At 35.8% G+C, this 12,185-nt stretch overlaps 1 protein-coding gene across 19 annotated transcripts in view; it reads right to left on the bottom strand.

The window, feature by feature from the left end:
* The window catches only part of RIMS2 (regulating synaptic membrane exocytosis 2), a gene marked incomplete at both ends in the record, with an annotated part of 453,369 nt that overhangs the window by 94,328 nt on the left and 346,856 nt on the right, over window positions 1-12,185 (bottom strand). For 2 of the 19 annotated variants that reach the window (XM_084282078.1, XM_084282089.1), the window contains one exon: window positions 3,479-3,514. The exons of 16 other annotated variants lie outside the window; for them this stretch is intronic. In XM_084282078.1, coding sequence (XP_084138204.1) covers window positions 3,479-3,514 — 36 coding nt within the window. The remainder of the gene's footprint in view (window positions 1-3,478; window positions 3,515-12,185) is intronic. One more of the 19 variants, XM_084282090.1, reaches the window with a different exon arrangement.

Genomic DNA, 12,185 nt, shown 5'->3' with positions numbered 1-12,185 from the left:
AAATTCTAAACCTTAGATCTATGTCACAATCTAATAGTAAAGCGAGGCTTTTCATAGGGCCCTTGCAGGGCCTCTGAGTTTTGTATTTTCCTTCTGTAGAACAGTAATGACTGTTGCACACACTACTAGAAAAGCCTGCCAGCTACATCCTGCATTACACCATGGAAAATATGGAAGGAATGGGGTGAAAGGAAAAAGGAATTTGAGAACACTAAATTTTACAGTTATCTATAAATCTTCTGCCTTCTGATTTTCTTATTCCAACTCTCCATCTTTACTCCTTACAGTCAAAGTGAATGAAGAGACTTCAGAGAAACCGTCAAGACAGATGTGAATCAATAAAAATGAATGAAAAAGAATAAATGGTGTTTAATAGGGAGAGACGTAATGAAAACAACAGTTGCTGGTGAAAATTCCTAAAATAAAATATAGCTACTTTTTCCTATTGCATTTTATCTCAACTATTAAAAGTGCCTCAGCAATACCTGCCAATTTATCTTTAAGCTGCAGTGGTTTTTCTAAGGATCTGGTTTTAAATGCACTATAAAAATATCTCTCTTTAAAACAGAAACTCTGAAGTGGAAAGTGATACTTTTCTCTTTTTTCAATGACAGAAATAATACATTAGTATTTTTGGAATAAAATACTCTTAACTTTTGCTTAAAGAAATAAATTGCCTTTTGCTGAAATCGGATTTACAAATCCACCCGTCATTCTTCAGTAACATAATGAAGGAGATAATTTCTCACCAGAAGTTTTTCTTATGAAGTTTTCTTATGAAATCATCACGTCTGTTCTTTGTCCACAGACATCCTGCCAAACTTCAGTAAATGACAAGAAGTGAAGAAATAACACCTCTTGATCATGCATTAAAAATTCCACAATTACTTGTGGAAACATTTTTCCGTATCTGTGATCTATGGCAAATTGAAAGGTAGGTTTCCACAAATCCAATTGCATGTGTTCTGCAAAATCAAGCACTGAAATACAGTTGAAAATGGAGCCCTCCATGGCACAAGAGGTGCCATGGTTGGTGGCTCATTTTCATCTCAAGAAAAAAAACAAACACAGCAAAGCTTAGAAAAAAAAAATCACTCAATTCCAATAAAAACTTGTTACAAGAAAATCTAACCCACTATATATTCTTGAAAATGTCCTTAAAGAACAGATGAATTCAGTCACACGCCAAAAAAAGAGGAAATCCTGAGGGCAGTGGGAAGTTAATAATGCACAAGCTCATCTTTGGTTCTGCTGTGCATGGGGCTGATATGCAGAAAGACTGCACAGACTAACGCCTGCTGCAGGCTTATCTCCATGTAACTAATGCCAGATGCAGCCGTGATCTGGATGGGAGCAGGAAAGGTTGAGAGTGTCATGGCCACGTCCTGTTCACGTGGTCTAAGTGCACTAAGTCACATTTGCACTAAGTGGTACAAATGCAGGGCTATTGACCATCTCTGGTTCTGCTGGCAAATCTGTTCTTAACTAAAATTTAGGTGGGGGGGATTTAGCAGAAGCAGAAAGTGCTTCCAACAGAGTCCAGTAATTCCGTGTATTAGGAAGCTTCAGCTCCTAACATGACTTGGTTAACCAAGCCTCAATATCAGTCCTACACCAAGGATTTCTCTGTAGCCAAGAGTTGTATAGCAAGTACATGTAGGCGAGCCAGAACTAACTTATTACTAGATATTTGTTATCAATATTAGTAAAAATGTAGGAGCATCAGCTTTTACACTGGTAGCACCAGGTGACTGAGCCCTTGAGTTATTCAGGTCATTAGCTAGAGCTCAGTACAACAAACGTTCAGGGTTGCACAGAGATTGCCACTAGAAAGATTAAAGCTAGTTAAGGTATACTTTCATGTCTTTCATGTCATGCCATCATGTTTCAAAGGACATGCAATCAAGTTTTGGCCAGGCAGATGTGATTTCATTAGTAAACTTTTTCTGCCTTAACCTCCTTCCAAAATTTTGTTTTTAGACAAGAGCTGTGCCTCCAACACAAACAATGAGACATGCAAACTTCAGCCACAAGAATACCATAAAAGAAAGACAGACTGATGGAAGAACAAAGCCTGATGGTGCTCACCTAACGCAACTGGGATCATTAAACTGAGGGGAACACCTCAGAGTTTTGCTTATTTTAAACAACTTTCTAATGTAAACACACAACAGGGCCTGGAAGTCAGCTCCATGGGGTTGTCATCAGCACAGGGAAATGGCTAACAAAACTCTAGCTGCCGATTCAATACCTGCCATTCTCCCTAATTTTAGAATACAGTATGCTGCAGGAAAACAGCAATATTACAGTGCCAGCATAGTCTCAAAATGCCAGAGGTTGCCAACAGTGCCATAGCACAGCCAAGAGTAAGGTCAACTATGCCAGCAAACCTGCAACCTGTCCTTGGAGCTGCAAGGACTCATCACAAGCACTAGAATCGCTGCCCCAACTTCAAATGCAAACCATTATTTTAATGTTTGATCTTGAAATTTGATAGGATTCAGCTACTTGAGCATTAAACTTTTCATCATAATTGATATTTTTTTAATGACAAAAATTGTAACCAGTGGTATGATTGATACCTAACTTTCCCTGACCTCAATTTAGAGTCACATTTTTACAAGGAAATAAGCAATTGTTTAGTTCAGCCAGGACTTAAAGGCTGATCTTGGATGTTCAGGACAAATATTGACTCTTCTGTAGGCTAAGATTCTCCAGTTGATGGCCCATGGTCCACATCTAGAGGCAAACGGGCCTACAAAAATGGCCTTAAGTTTAGCCTAAGACAAACCTGTTTATGGAAAAAAAAAAAAAAAAAGGAACTAAAAAGAGCTGGGAGTTGTGTTCATTCCTTTCATTGCCTTCTCCAGTGGGAATTATTAAACTCTTCTAGCTATTATAGATGCAGGTGATAGTGGTAAATTTGGAGGAGTTGTAAAGTACTGCACAACAGGGCTGCTGGGACACAGAGAGTAGAAGGGAAATACGGGGTACAGAAACAGAGAGGAGTTCCTCTTAAAGTATTAGGACAGATTCACTTTTGGATAGGCATGGACAAAAGACATACAAAATCTGGGTAGAAAAATGGCTCAGGCAAAGGGAGGAAAAATAATAACTACAGAAACACTGAGATGTTGGAGGTCAGAAACCTGTAACAGAGAGAGAAAAGGCAGTGTGCATGTTCCATGCCTGGATTTGGGAGAAGAAAACAGGTCTTAAGGTGTATGAGAGCTTTCTTTAGCTAAACCTGGTCTCTTTCCTCCCATTTGTCCCTCTAAATTGACTCCCTTAAGAAAGGGAAGGAATTACATTTGGGAAAGCCCTTTCTCAGTTTTTGTTTCCTAGTATTTTTGTGATTTCAGAATAGATACATCAATATTGTGATCCAGCTCCACAGTAACACATTTGTTTAAACATAGTAAATCAAAGAATTCAAGGGCAAAAAAAATACAAAAATGTTTTGAATAAGTCACCCTACCTGTATCCCCATTCTCTGGATCTGCTTTCTTTTCTTCTACAAACAAATGAAAGCAATATGTAAAACAAAAAGAGGGAGAGAGAAAATGCAGAAATAATAATAAAAGTAATAATAATAAAGCATGCATTTAAAGGGAAAAATGAATAAAACCCATCAAATTAATTCAAATTGATGAGTTTAGTCAACCAACCATGTATAGTGCTCTACATCCAGAGGCATATACACTGCATGCTACTGCATACATTTGTGCACCCTTATCACAGACGTCCTCAAGGAAACCCATGTGTACTTTGTGCACTTCCAGAATCATTAACACGCTCAATACAAAAGACAGCAAGGCAGGTTTCAGACATAGTTACTTTACAATTTCCTCGAATATGATGAAACAAAAAATAAAAGTAAAAAAATCTTTGTAGTGTATGTTTTATGCAGCACACACACAATATGTAGTTTAATGATTCAAGCATAAAAATTGCATGTGTCAGAATGGTTTCCAGTAATCGCTTTAAATCTTCCTTGGTTTAATCAATTCACATAGCTTCAACAGGTTAAAAGGTTTACTAATGATATTACTGTAGCTTGTCTTAGAGCTAAATAATTATGAAGCACAAAAGACATTAACATCAATACTCAGAACTCAGCTTGTGCACATAAATCCAAATAACTGATGCCAACAAATATTCTGAATATATATTAAAGGTTATATATGGCTCAGGGCATTCCTCTGCCACAGAGAAATGAAAATACATTGGATCCCTATCAAATAGTTTGGCAGCACATAAATACTGCATTCTGAAATCCAAGTTTGGCAATTAATGTGAAATTTTTTTAAAGTCAGAGGAAATTTACTTTAATTAGAAACACATTAACTTTTAAGCAGACTGTTTCTTTTTCATACTTTAGGCCCAAATTATATTAATTTCAATTAATACAATCCCATAAATAAGGAGCAATTTCCCCCCCAGTCACAAACCAAAAATAGCATGTATTATTAGAATTAGTTATTTTTCCAGAATTACTGGTTATTGAAAGTTGCTTACAAAATTACTATCGAGTTTGCAATACACAGGATATTACCAGTTGAAGAGGGAAACAGAGGTGTTATATTTTGAAGAAATATCAGTTTGTAGATGGGTATCAAAATAGAGGACTAAGTCATTCTTAAAAAGAAATCATACCAGGGCTAAGTAGAAGTGTAAGAAAGAAAAATGGGTTCCTGCAGAGAACATAAATAATGCACTGCACTTTAATGGGATCTGGCATTTATGTCCCATTCTGTGTGGGATCAAGGTGGTTTTCCTGCTGGCAACTCCTAGTGGAACTGTAAGGCAAGTTAATGGGAAAAAGATATGGCAAGTCATAAGTGTACAGTTTTGGAAATCAGTGGATATCAACTGGGTTCTTGAAACCTCAACCATTCCCTGTCTTTTCCTGTCCCATTTTTTGCATGGTTTTAAACAAGACCCTATGCATTCCTCTGCTTTATCCTTTGTTAGTCTGGCCAATATTGTCTATGCAGGTTGTGGATATTGCTTTGAGAGTTGTGTTTGCTTTTTAAGCTTTTTATTATTTTTTTTTAAGTTGCTGTCACCAATACAAGAGCTGTAAATACAACACTGTCTCCCACTATATTACTGCTTTCTAAAGCAGAAAGCTATTTGATAGCAATACTACTCAACATAACGCAAAATAAATGAAAGCGAAGAAACAGCCATTAAACTCACCTTCAGTTTGAACACAAACAGGATGATAAAACTTCTAAATTATTTCACAATTATGGTGAAAAGAAATCTTTACTTTGCCTGAAATATAATCTTAATACAGAAATCTAATATTATATGGTGCAATTCCTTTTTAAAGATGCCTAGAAGTCCATTCTTCTGTATTTCTGGGCCACAGGACTTTTCAACCATGAATTTTTAAATGAAGACAGTCAAAATATGGGAAACTTGTAACCTGCCTAAGATTCACTTGTTCTTGCTTTCCATTTAAAGTATATAAAAATATATTTCCAAATTGACTTTCAGAAAAGAATACTATAGTACCAGCAAGCATGATATTCTATTAGATTTTTGAATTTCAGAAGTGTAATTGAAATGTGGTGATATTTATTGCAAATCTCTACAACAAATAAATCCTTTAGATTTTTAAAGAAAAGGTCAGCAAGAGTGGGCCCTACTCTCCAAAATGAGGTTTCATTTGTATTGTGAAGAGCTGTCTGAAGGAGTATTAGAAAGAACAGAAAATGGAATTGAGGAAGAGTTCACTTGGGCAGAAGCAGCAAAACTGAACAGCATCACCGAGCGAACAAAACAAGGCCAACTTCTCAGCAAAAAAAAAAAATATCTTCATAGCAACTTTAAGCTTAATCATTCCCTCTTAAAAAAAAAAAATCAAAGCAATTTCAGAATGTTGATGCTATAGTAATCAATGATTTTGGTTCCCCCAGTTACTAGGTGCTCAAGTTTTAAAAATAAATAAAAAATAACCTTAATTATTAACTTTGAAAATGCTGAAAACCAGTAAATCACTATAAGATGATTTAAAAATGTCTCAAAGTGAATAATACAAAATGACACAGTCGACAATCAATCCTAAAAATCTTTGTGTATTTCTATTTATATGGCTCTTCAATATCATCACATTACTCAATGGTTTTCTTTATCACCTGAATTAAACTTGATTTACAAAGTTAAATACATATGCTCTATCATGTGCTGTAATTATATCAACTTAACAGCTAATGTTTTCACAATTAAATAATTTGGGGAAAAAAATCAGTCCTTTCACAAAGGAGACATCTCTGTACATTACAGAAAATAACTATACCAGTTTTCAGCTTAATCAGAATATGGAGATACGGAAGTACAGAAAAAAAATACAGAAATGAAACAGAGGGATAGATACTGAAAGATCCTCTCTCAAAACCTTGTTCCACTTTGCAGCTGGTAATTACTATTAGAATTATCGCTGACATTTCTTACGTTGTAACCTGATTCTGTAGCCATAAGACTACCAGGAGGTGTTGGGATTCAGAGGCCCTCCCAGGGACCTCTTCATCCTCTCACACCTCACTGCCCAAAAATCAAGGTTAGAGCCTGGTTCTCCCTCGAAATTTCTTTCCTGAAGTGATTTTTAGCTGCACAAGGATCACCGCAATAGGCTGATTCAGAATAATACATTAACCTGGGATCCAGAACAGAGAGACTTGCATTAGCTCAGGCTGGAGTCTAAAATAAGCCTAGACTTCCTTTCTTTGAATTAAAGTAATCACAGCTTCCAAAACTGGAGGATGTGACTCTTATTAGAGCATACTGAAGCAGAACTCCTTGTTTGTCTTTGAATTTAGGCATCAGATAGGACAACAACAACAATAATATTAAAAATGTTTTATGTTTCTACTTTCATATTTGCTGACACAAGATAAAATCAGCAATATGTAATATAGCAATTACATTTATAGAGTTGTTAAAGTAGCTTCTTTAGTGCTTTGATAAAAATGAGCCTGACTTTTCAAAGCAGTGGGAATTAATAAATAATATTTTATTTAGAAAAGTCAAATTTATAAGCAGGACCGTAACTTTACATAAGTACTTTTCAAAATGCTAGCATGACTTCTATCTTACTTGATAGAAAATATTTCGCTTGGAAAGTTCTTTATGAAACTACAGGAACATCATTTTTATACTGAGACAAATCTCTGAAACACTATTCTTATCAGAACAGGCAAAGGAAAACAGAATGTCTCCTAAATGGAAAATCAAAATGTTATTTACTTTGAACATCAGAATTTGTCAGTTAAAGGTCTTTCAATCAAAGGATTACGTTTCCTCTATTTCCAGAGCCATTCAATTTCAATTCTACCTTTAAGAAATTAGCCCTAAACTTTGTTAATCTGGCTGTCTACAGTGTGAAAAATACAACTACCTAATGGATGCCTGATGTAAATGGCTCCTGAACTTCACTTCAGGGCTGTATGTCCAAGGTGTGGCAATTATACAAAACCTATTGTTGTGACAAACAGGGCCTTTCCAAGAAGTCTGGGATCCACATCACGGTCTGAATGAAAAGAATACAGCTGACAGCTCCAGAAATGTGAAAGACGAAAAAAAAATAAATAAATAAATACAAAAAGCTTGGGTTTTAAAGTGTTTTTATATTACTGTTTGAATGAGATTGAGATGTCAATTACTGTCCTTAAAAGGGAATGTTAGAATGAAGACCATTCCACTTAGCCAGATTCCTAGTGGGGGAACATGCCTTTGCATTCCTGTTTTCTATTTGAGCCTTGCTTCATGGTTTTGTTGTCTTTTTTTTCTTTTTTTTTTTTTTTAATTCTTGGCTTCAAACCTGATATTACTAAACAAAGACTGAAACCCATGGGATATTTCTCACCAATTAAAAAAATTTTTATCACAATGCTTAAACCATGTTAACAATGTTATTTCACATTACTTGCAGAATACATGGCACTGCTTAGTAAAAGTGTTGAATAAGATGCTGTGGTGATCTAGGCTAGAAAGTTAAAGAAGCTCTAGAATCGTGGGCTCATAAATTGATGGGGTTATCTTAGGTCTTCATCACTGGGGATAGGTCAGCACAGTTCATAAAGGACAAAGGTCTTGTGAAGCAAGCTAGGAAGCTCTATTTTGCATGTTCGTTAGAATAATAATTAGTTATGACTTTTTTTTTTTTCTTTTTAATACTATGTTTGCCCACAGATCCTTTTCCAAAGTGATTTTTGCAAGGTACTCTGTGATGTTTGTCCTTGCTGCCTCATACAAAGTACATACGTTTTGGTGGCCTCTGAAGAATGCCAAGATCCCACATGGAAAAAAGGTGTTACTAAAGAAGTAGTAATACTAACCTTAGCTAAAGCACGACATTTCAATTCCCCCAAGAACTGTGACAAATCCTCCCTATGTGAATAATATGCAATAGGATTTTGAAAATGCAAAAGCAAAATATCTGAGGGGCCAGTGGGCTCCTAAATTCTGTCCTCATGAAAATGTATTCAGATCAGCCATGCTACGATTCAACTCTGCATTGTCTTCATTAAAGCCCTAGCTCAGTCTTATTGTTAAGTTCTCCAGCCTCCAGCCTCCTATTTTTCAAGCTTCTCACAATTCTCACTGACTATACTCATCAGTATAACCGCTGAATATTTCACATTCTGACACAGCCATTTCAATACATAGGCACAAACACTTGATGATAACTATGCCTCAGATTCCAGAAAAGCAAACAGCTATTAATAGAGATTCTTCTGCCATCCTAAGAATACAAGAAATTTTCATCAGTGTCCCAATAGCCAGAAATATGGTCGAAGACTTAAGTAGAGGACACAAAAACAACAGTGGTGTACACACCTTCATGCAAGACTCAGTAGAACTGCAAATTCAGATAGCAAATTTTTACCAATAAAAAATATATATGTAATGGTATTCTGCTTTTTGCACAATTATGCTCTCATTTTTACTTATATAATCTGATATTTTGTCTATTTTTCCCTTGCCAGATTGAGGACCAGCCTTTATTTACCTGGTTCAATACAGATGGCTATTTTGGAGTTTGGGGGTTTCGAGGCCTATGGTTTCTGGTTTTAATTTTAATCAAAATTAAAATTAAGGACAAAGAACCTCCCAGCCATCCAACTTGATACATCTATTAGTATGCTAAATACCTTTAGATTGAATTTGTTCTCTGTTGAACAAATAGAGAGTTGGACTCTTTAAATGTCTCAGTCACAGTCTAAGGAATGAAATTTTAAACAAACCTGTCAAATTAAATATCACAGAAGCCTTCAGTGATTCACACGTCATCTAACCACATTTGTGCTAATATGTTACAAAATCCTTCAGGAATTCCTTTTCAACATGAGAAAGACAGAAACAAAACAAAATACTACCCTGGTCTTTAAAGGGAAGTGTGTCACGGAACAGTGACTTCAATAACAACAAAAATAGGGGGGTGTCATGTCCTATTTATAATGGGTAAATATATCAGAGTAGACTCACTCCTGGGAGGTTTGAAAAACCTGTTATGATACTGTAGATAAAAACAAATACAAATAAGGCTCCTTCTCTTCCACTGCAGTTGCTCTCTTAAATTATCTCAATCTTTTTTTTTTTTTTTCATTTGCTTCCTCCAACAGTTTATTTTCTAGGCTTTCCTACTGTTTGGCCCTCCACTGCCCTGGGCTGACAACTCTGATCTTTAACATTTTTTAAGTTTTGTAAGCTTTACCCCCAGCAAACAGGTTACTATTAAAAACAAAACAAAACTTCCATAAAAATATTACAACACAAGAAACATATTTCAAAATTCTTATCTATTTGAACTTCATTCTCAAAGAAAGTTAGCAAAAACTTTAATCAATCCTCCTATGCTCCTATTTTGAGAGAGAATTCTGCTTCAGAAGTTGTCAAAAAGAACCAGAAACTCTTATTTCCTTACCTTTCAGGGCCCTTCAGAAATAGAAGGTAGTCCAACTTCTAACTTCCATGCCCTACCACAAAAAAGCAGCAGTGACTGGGCATCACTAGTCCATCCTTTCTCATCCTGAACTAAACCTAGAATTAATTATCATTATTTATGCTACCTGTACACTTACTGACCTTAAACTGTCATAGACTGGCCTTTTCGTAGTTTTGGTGGTCAGTTTGGGGCTATAGTTACGTAAGCCATCTCACACCTAGATCCATTTCACAAGACTGAAGAATGTTTTCTGTATCTCATATGCTTGAAGACCACAATAAGTATAATTGCAATTAGTTCATGCAACAGTATCTGGTTAATCAGAACCACTGGTGAAAAGAAAGCTTCCCAGTCGGTGGTTGAGGTTCTGTGGCAGGCAGTTTTACTTCCACTGCCCACACTGAATATAGGCAGGATGACCAGGATGTCTTTCTAACAGTTTCACAATACGCACAATACATCCTATGACATATTTTAAATTATTTGCAAAGTAAAATTTTAGAAACAAATTGTGAAAACTGCACATTGTGAAGCTCTTCATTCACCAAAGGAAAATAGAGTTTAATCATTAAGGTTGCTATCAACCTGCACTGATGTCAGATAATGACATTTGTATTAAAATGTTTTTGTTAGCTTTGGAAACTTGCCTTTGTGCCTGAAACATACAGCATTAGCTTTGCATGCACTAGCATAGGACATTTCCACTAAAAAATCCTAGATTTTTTTCAGTGAAGAAAATCCTGTCAACTTGAAAGCTAAGATGTTAATGTCCATTGAGAGGAAATGATAGCACCTTTCTTTCAGTAAAACAGTCACATATCCAGATATATAGCTTTTTCAACATTTCTTGGTCTAATAACACCTAGAATCAATAGCTAATCGTTTGATTCAGCTAAATGTTTTCTAGCATGGTACTGTGAAAAGCATTTCCTGAAGAAAACCTGTAAATGGATAATCCTAGTACCCCCACTTCTAAAAGCAAAATCTGAAGCAACGGGGAAACATCTCCTTCTGGAGGTGTGGCTTTGAAAAGTCGTATTTGCTTTTAGCTGAGCACACAGCTGCACAAAGTGCCTCAGAGTGAAATGTGTAAGTTATAATGTCATTGAGGTAAAGCACAGAAGTTAATCACATAACCACTCTCAAATGTGTATCTGAAAATATGTTCCTACACACAAAGCAAACTAACTGCTTTCAGTTTAAGGGCAGTAATTTTTGCAACTCCACTTCTGGCCATGCTTCTGCATTTCTTTGCTAGACAATTAACTTTATTAGTGCTTAATACATTTGGTTAACACTGTCAGTGAGCAAAACAGTGCTTTGCAGAAGCTTATCTCAACTGGAGTGTCCAAAAAAAGTTAACAATTCACAGGTTTGTCTTCTCACATATGTTCAAGAAAGTATCATAAAAACACATACTTTTCTGAGAGTCTAGATATCCTGTTAAGGACTGACTTCTTCCTATTCTAAGAATCATTTAGGATTCATAACTCAGAGGAGGGTTATTTAATAAAAGGGTCCACAAATTTCCTTTTCCTTTATTATGAACAAATAAGAAACTGCTCACCCAATCTGCTTATTTATTTTTTGTAATGAAACAGATTCAGAACCACTGCACAGAAACTAGAAATGGATCTTAAGCACAACATAAGAAAACTCAGTGCTTCTACAGAATAATTTATTAATTTCCAATAGTGGTGATTTATGGAAGAAGGAAATCAGATCATGTAACTCTGACTACCAGTTGCTATAGAGTCATAGAATCACCAAATGGCTTGGGTTGGAAGGGACCTCAAAGATCATCTAGTTCCAACCCCCTACCATGGGCAGAGATGCCACCCACTAGATCAGGATTATCAACTTTTAGCTCTCCCTGTAATTTAAGTGATTTCTATCTTGGGATCTGTAAAGTATGAAATCCACAGCAAGTAACTTTTGGAAGCCTCCACAGATAATCTCTGACTCTAAGGGATTTTGATAAGAGTAGTACCAAAGGCAAAACTGAGTTCCGAACGAGCCAGCCACAGGAGAGGAAACAAAAAATGTTTGACTAAATCCTACCTAAGTCTTACTGGACCAGTACATAAAAATTGCTTCCGAGATTAGAAAGTAAATGGTATTCAAGTGACTTCTCTTATTCATTGGGATAACAGCAGAAGCATAGAAAAAAAATAGAGCTTTGACACAACAAAGTGTAAGACTTTTATAGGTGAATTTGATTAGCTTAAAT

Source organism: Netta rufina (genome assembly GCF_964035555.1).
Source record: "Netta rufina genome assembly, chromosome: 2".
NCBI lineage: Eukaryota > Metazoa > Chordata > Aves > Anseriformes > Anatidae > Netta > Netta rufina.
This window is presented reverse-complemented; position numbering and strand designations above follow the sequence as displayed.